The following is a 14,319-nucleotide window of genomic DNA, read 5'->3' on the forward strand; positions in this document are numbered from 1 at the left end:
TTTATTTGCTTCTTAAGGAAACCAAGCTATAAACTGGCGGTCCTGAGTACAAGAGCCTTACTTCAGTGAATCTTAATAAACTCAAGGGGGAACATCAAGCTCAGTGCCCCTCCAGCTAGCTCCCTTAACAAGAGATAATACTGTTTGCCGAATCTATTTCTCTTCTAGGAGAGACAATAATTTGGTCTTGCTTTTATTAAAAAGAAGTCAAAACCACATTCAACGTTTCTCAAACTTTTAACTTGCAGCTGAATTAGCAAAACTGCGTGCTGTTACACACGAACCAAAAATATAGAGGGTCATAAATAGCACATCAGAGAAAGGGGTTGTATACATTAAAATATTTCTGTCGAGATTCACTTGAGAATGATTTCAGGTTTTGCATGCACTTACATGTTTTGAAAAGACAGTATCTAGATGAATAAGTTTCAAAATATTTTCCAAAGCTGTTGGGAAGGCATTTATTCTTAACTGTGGATTGCTTCTTTCTTGCTTGCTTTGTGACATTCATCTGATTTGAAGCTGTTATATTTGTTTATTTTTATCCTTTAATTAGGGAATAAATATAGTTGTGTAGTGTATACCTATGAACACTAATAAGTACTTTGTCACTGTTGAGCTACATTGCTGATCTCCTGCCCCCCCACCCCCTTAAAAAGCAATGCCAATTACAGATCTATTTCTATTTTCTTCAGTATTCAAACTGATCTCTACATTTTTGCTATTGGGTAATTTAGCCTACACAGAAAGGATACTTATAGTGGCATTCGATACTTGAAAATAACCCGATAACCTGAAAGAGCACAATTCTGTATTAAAAGTAGTCCACTGAAACTCAGGAGTTTGGAAGAGAATAGGTATGGAGGAGTGTAAAGGTATGCCAAAGGGAAGAGAGGTAAAAGCATGAGATGATGTCCAGATTTCTTTTCACTTAAGGCTAAACTTTAGATTAGTGGGGCCCAAATAACACTGTGGTAAGGCAGGTGCAGAATCATGTTGCCTTTGTATTAGAAATTGTTAGGCTCTTCCACAGTCTAGAAAGTGAGGAAATAGTAAATAATGAAGTAATCGAAGCCACATGAGAGAGAAAAATAACCCTTTGCCATAAAACTGTAGGAAAGGAAACTTAAAGCATTGGTGGTATAATTCAGCCAGAGAAAATGCTGTAGAAACCACTATACACCTGAGGCAAAATTCTCTTTAACTTTATTTACAGTCATCTTCAATCAGCTGTGAAAAACCATGATCAAATTTGTTAGCAGTATTAATTCAAATATAACATATGTTTATAAATACAGATTATTTATTTTGCTTTCAGCACATAACTTGAAAACATCTGGGAGTATGTTCTTGCAAATTATTTATTTCAGGCTTTCATCCAGCTCTGACTAAATGTACAGTAGTAAATGACAACAAATATGAAACAGTTAAGAGTGAGACTGCTTGATGGAGAGTAGTAACAAACAAGTGCTTTCCAGGTGGCTTGGTTCTGAGATACTTTATGAAGGAAAGGGATTGCATGCACCAAATGATGGTGATGATTCAAATAGATAATCCTTGTTTGTTTGTTTCACAAAACTCATTTTGAATTGGTATGTAGATAAAAAGAAGATATGTTACATTTCAAGGAATGTGGCATAAAACTATTTGGGTGGATATGAGGTTCAAGAGAATTGGGGATGGCAGGAAAGAATCCACTAAATGCTAATCAGAAATACTAGAGCTGTTACCAAGTAGTTACTGTACAGGAGTGCTACAGAAAAGCTGAGAGTGGATAAGACACTCATTTTTCTCTAGAGTAACCCTTTTATGTTGTTATGAAGTTGTATGTGTGCAGTGCTGCATTGCACTGTTAGTTCTGAATGGCCGATTTAGGGATCAAGAGCCCCAAAGGCATGTTTGTGTGATGCCTGGGGTTTCTCTCTCCTGCCTTGCAGAGTGCCCAGTTTGACCACTACAGAAAGTACTGGGTGTTAATGCCCCTTTGCTGCAACCTGTACCTGTTGTAGCAACAGGTTGTTTTGAAAAAGCTCAGGTATTGCAGGTTAGCACCCACTGGATTTTTACTTGCTGTCCCTCACTCTCCCTTTATAGTCTCTAGAAATAGTGTATATGTGAAGATACTCTAAAAGCATTTACATTCTGGAGGAAAATAAAATACTAGGAAATATGTGTATCTTGAAGAAATAATGGACAGGCCCATCTGACGTCTTTGTGCTTCCTGTGCTGCATGTGTTGGAATGGTGGGTTTTGTTTATTTATGTTTGTATGTAGATATGCATGTATATGAAGGGATGCTGTAGATGATGATAGGCACTCTCACACACAGTTACGAGTATTTTGTTGTCTTACTGTTCTTCAGGAAGATTAAACTTTTATTTTAAATGGCTTTTGTTTGAATCATCATTGGTAGGTGGCATATTTTATGAACTGCAATCTATATTTTCATATAATCTCCTGTCAGCTAAGACTTCTGGAGTCTTGCTCAAAGTGAATTTCCAGATACAATAACTTTAGAACTTGTTTAGTTCAGTCTACTGTAGTCATCCCGTTAGAAAAAGTGACAGAATCTATGATCTAATCATAGTACGTCAATGGCTAGTGGGCTGCTAGTTCTGTCATGACATTTCTTATTTGCTTTCTCTCATAAGATCGTGGGCATTTACTTTCATTACAGCCTGTGAAGTTGCAGAAAAATGAAATCTGTGTCAGGTGTGATTGAATGTGCAGAGACAGAACTGTCCAAAACCAAAAAGAATAAAACATTGATTTTCTCCTTTAATTCTCTTTTGTCTTTTCTGAAAGAAAAGGTGTTTCTCAGTGTGATCAGTTATGTGATGGAACAGAAAATGCAGTTCTCGGTCCAATTTTTAAGTGCATCCACAAGTAACATCACCAGTAACTGTGGTATGCGGTATCTCTGCAAAACAGTATCAGCTGTTACAGAAGGGGCTATATGTAGTATTTTATCTCAATAAACTCCAGAAAAGGCATATGCACACTGAAATATGCTGTCCCTTGCTTGAGTGAATATTCTGTACTTGGAGGCATTTGGGGAGTCTTGGATTACCAAATGCTGATATAATTTGTATAAATCTTAATACCTAAAAGTGCTTTAGATGGGATTTTCTTCTGGAAGGCACAGTCATCCGTAGTTTCTTCCTAGCATGTACACAGGAAGGTGAATAGTCATCTTCATTTATAAACATTTGAAATGTCATTTCTGAGGAGTATGTTCAACTGTGTAATATGAGTCAGCACCAGATTTCTTAAGGTAATTTTACTTGTGGAGTAAGTGATTTATTGTCTTGGGTATTTACAAAGACATCCACAAAAAAAAAATAATCTTCTTTTATGAACATACATGATTTTCCTAGTTTTTAAGGCATGATTAAGTTGTATAGGAAATAAAGTAAATGTTGACATGGAAACCATTTATCTTATGCCCTGTGCTTAGTAAGTATTGACTGTTCAGCTTTTTAAGCTGGAATATTGTTAATGAGCATGTTCTGTGTTAATTCTGGACTTTTTTGGATGTAGTATCTTCTTTACTGTTATAACTACTTGTTAGACATCATGTATTGGGACTCTCAAAATCACCTGAAGCCCAGACCTACAGTACTTGTAGGTAGAGGATGTTAGTATACTGTGAGTCGGAGAGGAAAGGGAGCAATAAATTTGTAGCGGTTGTGAATATAAATAAGAAAATTATCCCCAACATTTATCATGTCTGTCTGTGACATTAGGTGACATTCCATCATGATGGATTTCAGTGAATTTCTTCATGATAAATGAATCTAAGGAAAGGCGAAACTAAGGAGAAATTTAGGATCTTGGGGAACAGCTTAAGGGAATTAAAATAGTTCTCCTCTTTGAGAGTGCAAGCAATGTAATAGGAGTTACGGAAGTATTTGAGCAAAGCAGTGGTGAGTAAGTGTAATGGTGTACGTGTCCAGGTGCTGGCAGCAGGCCCGTGGGGGCCGCCTCTGTGAGGAGAGGCCGGGGCTGCCCCTTGCCAACACTCCCGCTGATGGCTCCACAGCAGCCCCACCGCAGGGCACAGCCAAGCCCAGCAGCGGCACTGGTGGTGCCTGTGTAAAAACCTGTTTGAGAAAGGGCAAAATGTTGCATGGCAGTGAGGAGTGAGGGGAAAAAGTGTGAGAAACAGCCCTGTGAGCACCAGGGCCAGAGGAGGGAGGGCCGGAGGCACACCAGGTGCCGGAGCAGGGATTCTCCTGCAGCCCATGGAGAAGGCCTGTGTTGGAGCAGATTTAGCCCAAGGGACTGTAGCCTGCAGGGAGGACCCATGCTGGAGCAGGTGAAAAGTGTGAGGGGGAAGGAGTGGCAGAGAGGAACTTTTATGGACTGACTGCAACCCCCCATTACCCCCCCATCTCTGCTGCATCCCTCGGCGGGTATGTGGGGTCACAGGGGAGTTGGGAGTGAAGGAGTGATGTTAAGCCTGAGCAGAACGATGCGGGGGGGAGAGGTGTTTTATCTTTTTGATTCTCACCATCGAACTCTGTCTTAATTGGCAATACATTAATTTAATCTTCCTCGAGTGTTTTGCCCATGACAGTATTGGTGAGCGGTCTCCCCATCTTTGTCTCAAACCCTGAGCTTGTCATCTTATTCCCACCCCATCCTATTGAGGAGGGTGAGTGAGAGAGTGGGGGTCTGGCAGCCACCACAGCAAGAAGTTGAGATTAACCTCCTTTAGAAAAGGAGGATATCCTCTTGACTGGGTGGGAGCAAGATCATGAGAAGTCGTTACTTGTTTTGTTTTTGTTTGGTTAGTTTTGGTTTGGTTGCTTGGGTTTTGTTTTGTTTTTTAATCCAGGGGTGTTCTCTTACATTTGTAGTTTTTACTTTGGTAGTTTTTGTAACCTGCTGACTCAGGTTTGACTTAGATTTGGAGTTTTAATCTATAAATTCAACTGTTTTCCATTACTTTTGATGTTTTTTGTATTTAAGTGATCCAGACTGCTTTGGATATTTCAGCAAAAATATCTGAGGAATTATAGCCTAAATTTTAGTAACTGAGTTTCAGTTGCTTGTAATTGAAGTCCATTATAGTGGGAACTTGGCTTCATCCCCACTCATCCCTTGAACAGCAAGATACAGGTTTAAGTTAGACTTACAGCCCTAATAGGGGGTGAAAAAACAACCAAACGTGCTGCTGCTGCAAAAAATTGGAACTTTCTCCTTCACCATAAATGCAAGCTACTTCAATTTTCATTCTTGAGATTATCTGATAATGCTAATGTGTACAAATAGTATGGTAAGTTATGTTCCCTCTGAGATTTCTGAAGATGCTTGAAGTATTGGATGCCAGTCCCTGGTTTTTTTTCCACCCCATTGGACATAAATACCGTATCTATGCAAACAAGGTTATTATTCTTTCTAATTTTCCTCAGTCTGTAGACACCCGTGTTCATTTTATCTAATGCAGGAGGCATTAAAAGAAAACAACAAAAGAAGAGAAATGGAGGAGAAAACAAAGAGAGCCAAATTGGCAAAAGAGAAGGCTGAACGAGAGAAACTGGAGCGACAGAAGAAGAAGCAGCAGTTGATTGATATGAACAAAGGTAAGGCATCACTTTTAGTGGAGAGATTTGTTAAAAGAAAAAGAAAGTAAGGAGTAACTTACTGAAGGCTATTCCCGATTGATATGAAAAATATTTGCTGTCTGTTTTGAAAGCTGAAGAAAAAGGTTAACTTCTTGAAAATTCTGTTTTGTTTTAGCCCACCTGATCCTGTAATTCTCTATCTGCCACTTAATGTGTATAATGTTCCTTTCAAGGCGTTTTGTTGTGAATTATTGGCTTGTTTTCATTTCTAGCAGTTAATTGATTTTTTTCATATGGATATACTTCCAGGAAGAAGTATCTTACTTGCTTTGTTGTTAATGCCATTCTGTAAACATCTTTATAAGCAAGATAGTGTGGCAGTTAATGTCTGTCTTTTGGGGCTTGGAAGCTCCATGTTGTAATGGATGCTTTCCCAACAGTCCTGTTAGGAGCTGGAAAATCTGGTTGAGCCTGGAGCCTAAGTGCAGAGTGGCATTTCAGCATGATAAAAAGCAACATGTTGAGCTTGTCAGCTGTGAGAATATTGTATTTTGCATGAGGCCACCCTAAGAGAGAGGAAAGTAAGAAAGCAGGAGGAATCGGATGTCCTTTTATTGATGCTGTGCAGATTTCCAGAAGGTTGTAAAATACAGGCTTTATTCTTTACCTCTGACTCCAGAAGGCAAGTAGTGGTGGTAAATCTGTACACTGGATTGTGCAAGAGACTACCTGAGGTTGCAATTCTTTGTTCAGTTTCCACGAGTTTGTGTTAATCTGCTAATCTGATGCAGCTGTAAAACACTGAACAGACTAAGATTTACATACTCGTGGCAAAATGCTATTTGTTTTTTGGTTATGATGAACTTTATGGAAGATATGATGGTATGTTAATTTTGTGTAAGGATGATGTTGCAGTAAACCACATAATCACGACAAACTAACAATGCTGTGCTGGAGATTGATCAAACGGGGGTAAATTTAGAAATAACACTGCCTTTTAAGGGCATATATACAGCATGCATAAAGTCAGTTTATACAAGGGTGAAAAATACTGGAGAAACAGTAGACCAGGCAAGCAGACCCACTCCAACATTTATGAGGATGACTTTGGAGGTGAACACAGAGCCATGAAAAGACAAGGTATTGGTCAGAATTTCCATTACTGATAATGCAACAGTGCAGAAATATCATCACGTAATTCTTATGATAATGTTTGGTGTCGTGTATATTTAGAATGCCAGTATTTCGGGCATATTGCTAAATTTCCCACCACTGGTGAGAAATCTGTGACTTGTGCACGGACACCCAGCCCTCAAGGAACGTTAGCCAGCAAACCTCCCCTTCCTGTTCAGCAACTACATTTCTCTAGAATCTGCAGTTACGCTTGTGTCAATGTATCTCACAAATATATAACCTATTTAAGCATTACTTTGTCAGACTGAATCATATTTACAATGATTTCAGCAGGTTGTGCTTTTTTTATCATTATTGATATATGTATACAAGTGTCACCACTTTGTGGTTATTTTCTGCTCAGAAATGTCACATTTTAAATTTGGTAAAAATGGGCAACCCATATATAAATCTGCAAAAACAAAGAAGTGGACAAAGTGAGAACCAGTTTTATTTACAGGAGAAAAATCTTTCTTCTGTGATCACTTTATATATACTATTATATTTTAAGAAATAATAACTTAGATTTGCTCTTTTATTTACTGATTGTGATAAATTGTTTTTTCCCCAATACTTCATTCTTTGCATTCTAAGTTTTAAAAATGAATTTATATTAATGTACTGTAATTTGAATACCATGATAGAAACAAAATTATTTATGTGGAAACCTTTTAAAAATTCTCTTGTGTTTGTGTACATCACTCTGCCACAAAGCCTCAGAGTTTTGGTGTGTGTTTGTTTGGTTTCTGTTGTTTTTAAAGTGACTTCCCTAGAACTGGTTTGGAGGGTTTCTGCAGTGGGACCACAAATCCTGTTATTTTTGGCCTTGCTTGAAGTGGCAGTGACACTGCATGGAATGTCCTGCAGCATAAGTTTTAATGAACAACTCTGTTGCTTTGTATAAATGAACTCTGTATATATGAAGTTAAATTTCATATAATATAAAGATTCTTCTAATAATTTCAGTGTAACTATAAGCTAAATATAAAATTTCAATACAGATGATGCATAAATACATATTCTATATTTTAGGAAGTTAAACTCACGGAGATGTCTAATCAGACTTTTCTAATCCATTCTTTCAGCATTTGACTAATTTTTCTTTAATATCTGTCACCTGACAAAAAAACAAGTCCTTTGTAATATGGACAGGTACTTTTCTGTGAGTGGGGTAAGAAGAACCTAAAAATCCCATCATCACCCTCCCCTCTACTAGTGTGCTTGAAGGCATACTGAGAGAGGTTAGTTTGAACTACCACTTAAGACAGTGTAAGTTGACATATTTTATTAGCTCTTGAAAAGTATGAGAAGCCCGCTTAGATACTATTGTCAGTGACTTGGTCTGTGTTCAAAGGCTGTAGCTAACTTACCCTTCTCCAATTGCTTCAGCTCAGTTGGTGAGAGCATACCTGTCTACATTCGTTAATTTATAAGCAGATGAGGAGTAGACCATGCTTAGCAGTAACATAGATGCCTCCGTATACTGATAGCATTTTGCTTTTCATCGTGTAAGACTTTAGTTTTATCTGTTGATAGGGAAAGCTTAATTTTGCATTATATTTCTATTTACTGAAACCGTAAATACATTAATAACTTCACATGGCCAAATGTGCTAAACTTCCATTTAAATAAGTAGCGTTCCTAAACCAGTGAAACAAAGTAAGTTTAATACTTCTAAAATATTTTTTCCAATATTTAAAAATATTGAAATACACATTTCACATATTACAACTGTATTGCTGTGGTAGGAGGCGGGGGGTAGCTCCACCCCCGCTGGATGCCGCTATATTGTTACTCAGTTAACTGTTTCTGCCAAGTAACTTTTTTTTTTGTTGATACATCTACTTCTGTGTGCTCATTGCTGCTTATATAAATAGTTTGCAAATTTATCTAAGTGAATGTGACACAGAAGACTTAGAGGAAGGAGGCAGATGTCCTCTCAAGCTGTCATTTTAACAAGGTGATTTTCACCCAAAGGGTGTTTTAGCTTAACTCTGTTTCAGTTATTTCTCTAGCTGTATCTTCAAGGATAATTTTTTAACTCATTGCTGCAGCCTATCAGGTCAGAGCAATAGGGTTCCTACATTTTCTAGCCTTTTAGTGTATAGTTCTATAATAAGTATTTTTTGCAGTTACCTGGTTACACAGCTACAAGTTTTTTTGTGGCCACTGGAGAATCCAGATTAGAATTAATTAAATATTATAATTAATATTTGTTTCTTGGTGTAACTGAGACAGCAGAAATCTGCAGTATGGCCAGAATCAAGGACTGAGCTGTATAATTCTTAGCTATAAGTAACCTCTGAGTTGCCAGTATTTTAAAGACCAGGTTACTCAGTTTGGTGTGTTGTGCTTTGTATAACTGAGAGGCCACATAAATGCTGTGTGTAAACTGATATAAATCCTGCTAATCATTTCAAAATGTGAAAAGGTAAATGCAAAAATATAGAAAAGCGCTCAACTCCACGTAATCTTTGAAGTGATTTGCTCTGCATTGTGGAGACCTGAGTAATTCTAAATCTTAAAACATGTCCATGTTTCAAAAGTACAAGCTTATTTGTTCAGAACTGAAAGTGGGCTGATAAGTGACAAAATCAACATATACTTTCTAAAATAAGAAATTACAGCAGGAATTTATCCAACATGAACACCTCTCTTTGCCTCAAGAAAACTTAATTATATCAATGCATATTATTTTTTTGTAAACAAGCACAGCAATACATACAGATAAGTGGCTTTCAGTTAAACAAAAATAAATATTAAATGAGACTAAGATCTTTTGAGCCTGTGGTTTATTTTGAAGTCAGATCCACTGGAAGTTGTTTCTTCAGTTGTAGTCAATGAATTTGGTGTCATTTGGGATAAAATTGTTGATACAAATGAGCTGTTTTGGCCAGAAAAGGCTGTGTAATGGCTTGAGTCAAAGGCAACTTTTGTGACTTTCTGTAGAAGCAGTATGATGGACAAGGCATTATGTAGTACTCAACTTATGGAACACCTTAAAATTTATGAGAAATATTTTCAGAATTTAAAACCATTTTCCCCTATCTGTGACATGTTCAAGCAGTTTTGAGGAAGATATTAATATTCATGCAAAAGTGGTTCTTTAAAGATTGATTAAAAATTACAATTTAAAAAATCATAACAAAATTGTCAGAATTGGTTGGATTTGGCAGAAGTAGATTTTGATACCGTCACAGAATTGCACTTACTTGCGTTGTTTTTCAGAATAAATTTTAAACTGTTCTTAGTGAAAAAGTGTATTTCATATATTATTGATTTAAAACTACACCTTAAAGCAATACAGTGAGACCTGTTGTTTCATATTAAAACCTCCATTTTTAAAATTCTTCCTTATTAGTATGGCTTTCCCATTACATAGTGCCTGAACACCTACCCCTGATCTGTGGTGCAGTCAAAGCCATTGCAAGACATTCTGGCAACTGTTTACTCTGCTTCTTCCAGACAATAGGGCAGTGGATGGTCAGTGCCACCTCTGCCGATGTAGCTGTAGGGCTTGGGAATATTTGGTCCTTTCTGGTGTTCTGTTCATTCTATTATTAATGCATCTGTATGTTATGGTTCCTGGATTAGAAAGGTGCTTCTGTATGTCTGTTTTTCTGGTGAAGTAGAGAGACACGGAAAGACCGAAGTGACTTATCTACACGCCTAGAAACCCCAGATTTCACAGTCTAAATCAGGAACCATTCTTTCTCATTATGGGAGAGGAATTCTGTAGGAGAAGGGCTTAACAGCCCCTTCACTTCTTTAGCATTCCCTAGCTCTACGGAAAAAGAACATTCATTATAGCTCTTTTTTCAAGCAGTGTTTCCCATTTTTGAGGGCTGTAGCAGACTGGGCTATGATACATTTATATGTAGTCTTTCATGACTTCCATCTGAATTAACATCTGCAAAACTCTTGCAGCGTTGCTTCCGTGTGCATATCTGAACAAGAGAGAGAAAAAAAGAACTGAAGACAGCTTTCTAGGAGCTGAAAAGCATATAACAGCAATTCTGATGCAAATGTTATTTAATCAGAAACAGTTTTGCTGTTCATTATATCTGATTAGTATGGCAATTAAAGTCACCTTTTAACTATCAGTATTAGGATAAAAGATAGAATGAGCTTCCTCAGTCCCAGTTAGTATTGAATTAATTGTTTTGAAGATACATTAACATTCTCCCCCCATGCAGTTGAAGATAATGGAAATGAAGTTCTGTGCTAGTGCTTGATGGATATTCCTACTTTCCCTTTTCAAGTACTTTTATATAAGAATTCATAATGCTGTTTATTCGAGCCAGTATGTACTAGCACCAGCAATAATTCTGTTGTGCTTTCTTGAACTGTTGTTACACTTGCATTGACAGTTACAGGATGCAATTCAAGAATGTTACTTTTGCTACAGTTTTCTAATGATTCTGTGCTTTCCTGATGGTTACGTCTTCCTTTTATGTCCTTTAGCATAAACAGAAATCCATATTAAGCTTATTACAAGATACATATTACTTTGTAAATGTCTTAGCCTTAATCCTGTGAATTTATATATTGGCTAGTGATTGCATGGGGTACCTGGATTGATAGAACTTGGGGCTAATTTACATCCTACAGATTATTAGTTTATGTTGCTGGATGCCAGTGAGGCAAGTATTACAATTCCTTTGGGAAGTCATTATATTTCATATTGATATTGATGGTCTATTTGAATATGCTGCTGTCATCCTGAAATATAATATTCACACACACAAAAAAAATCTACGTTATGTTTAAATGTAAGCATCTACAGAACCAGGATGAGGTTTGATTTTTTTCTTCAAAGCAATTATGCATGAGTTGCTCAAAATTTTCTAAGATCTGTTTATGCAGGCATTTGAAGCCATCTTGAGAATGGGGATGGGGGATGTCAAAATTACTGTAAGTGTTGTTAATATGGTTCAAAACCAGCTCAAGAGAAATGCAAGTAGATGTAAGCACAGGCAGGAACTTAGAAAGAAATTACAACTTAAAATTTAATATCACCTTTTAAAATTTTGCAATGGAAAGATTTCTGTTTGTTTATAAATATGGCATGTGGTACCTTCCAAGTAAACTGATTTAATGAGGTAATTTGTTGGAAGGGGTGGGGATGGGGAGTGGGGAGGAATTATTAGTCTCTGTGAATTCTGATGTTAGTGAAGAAAGGCAGGAAAATGTGATTCTTTTCTCTAAAATGTAGGTTCCTTGGGCACTATTTACTGAAGAGTAACAACAGTTACCTTTGGGTAGTTGTCTGTGCAAATTCGACTTTCCTTAGAGAAAGTACTCTTATTTCAAAAAGCAGTTATTGTTGTTAATTTTGAAAATACCTGTAATATTCTTTATCTCAAAGTAATTGCTATGTAACATTATATTCATCTGTTTTGTAGAACTTCCAGTGTTAAAAAGCATTTCTGAAATAATTAAATTAGTCGATCAACTAACTTTTTCTTTAGTGTAAGGTTTGTTCAGGAGTCAGATAGCAAGGAGGAGAACTGCATGTAGAACTATTGTGAACTGGAAGTCTATTTCACTGTAATAGCGGGACAAGTTTGGTGGCTAGATTCCGTCTTAGTGGAATGATTACATTCCTCTGTGACTGTAGTATCTCATTTCTAGTAGAACTATTACGATGCTGTCTTCACAAGAGTAGTTTCACAAGTTATGTAAGAAAGAATATTATGTTGGTGAGCCTCTTTCTACTGTATGCTTACCGTTAAACACCCCCCATTTAACAGTAGTATACATGAAGTTAACTTAATAAATTAAATGATGATCGTTTGCCATTATATTTCATAACAGATATTCACTAGTAATTTTCCATATAAGTATTGAATAATGAAATGTTCCACAAATGTTAGCACAGTTTTGTACCCCAGTACAATCATTGTACTTAAAGGTAATTTAAAAGGCTGATGATAAAGCGATGTATACTTCAAAGGAAAAGTTCTGTAAGGCACCAAAGGACATTTATTTTAATGATAACGGTCTATTTCTTCTCTAATGTACAGCTCTAATTAAATTAACTTGAACTTTATGGTATTGATTTCAGTGGTTCTTTGTAAATTATATAATCAGACTTTCAACTTTAAATTGCTGGCCATTGGCAAGTTGTGCAAACCACCGGGAGAAGATGTAAAAAATTCTAAACATACTGCATTTCATCTTTTAAATGCGCAGTAGAAACAAAGACTCTGCTTCTGGATTTCTATCCAGAAGATACATTTTTGTTGAAAGCAGAAAGTAGAAATAGTGTTGGGGGTTCTTTTAAGGCACTGCCAGATGGGCAGTAATGGTAAAAGTGTGACTTTGCAGGTCTGGAAATGTAGATTTTAAACCTAGAGAGGCAACATTTGTTGTCATATTCTGTAAGGTGAGAGCCATAATGTAGTAAGATTTGTTTTGAGAATACAGAATGTTCAACTTCACCACATAAAAGATGATTTTCAGAGTGCCATCAAAAACTAAAAACAAAATATCTCTTTAGACAATGAATTACTGTAGTAATGAGTAACTTATCAGCTAGAAACTTTGCAGAAAAGACAAAAAACCAATAGTTGGTCTGTACCAGTACAGCAAAACAAGTAACTGTATTAATGAGGAAATTTATATTCAACGTTGGGATCTAGATTATAAATGAATTCTGAAAGTATGTGTGATTTCTGCTATCTTCTGCATTTCTGTAGCAATATACTCTGTAATAATTACTGTTTTGAGTCAAGTTTTCCATGGTTGCAGTAGGGCTTGGCTAGTCAGTAGATTCCAGATAAATCCTGTGACATATCAGCGTCAACAGTAAATTTTCTGTTGGAAACATCTTGGGCTACACATCCTAAATTCTGGTAAGTTTTGATTTCTATGTTATAGTCAGATTCCGTACTTGTCCAGTCCACCTGAAATTGGTTAATCATCATGGAAAACAATGTAGGTTTCAGAACCACTTTGGAATTTGGGTAGAAAGGATTCAAAAACATGGAGAAGTTTAAGCTTGACATTTGCCCTGACATTTTTCTGCGTACTCATTAGTAGTAGGAAAAGTCCTGAAATAGCATGCTTGACTTTCCAACCCCTATTGAAAAAGCTAATTCGCAAAAATGAAGTTTAATAAATGTCCTTTGAAGGAATTAAAAAAAAATTTTTTTTCAAAGGGGATGTGTCGTGAGGTATCATGCTAAGAAATGAAGTTTGGCAGTTTAGACTGAACTAATTGCTTCCCCTTTTTTGAGATTAAATGTGTGATAAAAGTAAATAGGGCTGTCAGGGGCTGGCCAAGAATTCTGTAAGCCATTTGATGAAAGATAATTGATTCTCTATCAAATGGGCACACAATGGTTTTTTCTCTCAAATAAAATATATTTTAAAAAAGTTTTCTTTCTTGCAAACTCTGTAATAAGAAAAGGTCAGCTACGGAAGTGTTCTTCTAAAAGGTAGAAAGGCTTATATAAAGCAATTACCATCTGACGAATATTTTGTGTGTCACAGAGGTTTCTTTGTTACCTACTTGACTTTGTAATTGTCATCCAAAAATGAATTTAAGGTCAACTTTGGTTGCTTCTAGTTC

General features: G+C 36.5%; 1 protein-coding gene across 4 annotated transcripts in view; it reads left to right on the forward strand.

The window, feature by feature from the left end:
* The window catches only part of DIAPH2 (diaphanous related formin 2), a 254,044-nt gene that overhangs the window by 166,369 nt on the left and 73,356 nt on the right, over window positions 1-14,319 (forward strand). For all 4 annotated transcript variants that reach the window (XM_064462901.1, XM_064462898.1, XM_064462899.1 and 1 more), the window contains one exon: window positions 5,453-5,588. In XM_064462901.1, the coding sequence (XP_064318971.1) occupies window positions 5,453-5,588 (136 nt within the window). The remainder of the gene's footprint in view (window positions 1-5,452; window positions 5,589-14,319) is intronic.

Source organism: Phalacrocorax carbo, chromosome 11 (genome assembly GCF_963921805.1).
Source record: "Phalacrocorax carbo chromosome 11, bPhaCar2.1, whole genome shotgun sequence".
Classification (NCBI taxonomy): Eukaryota; Metazoa; Chordata; class Aves; order Suliformes; family Phalacrocoracidae; genus Phalacrocorax; species Phalacrocorax carbo.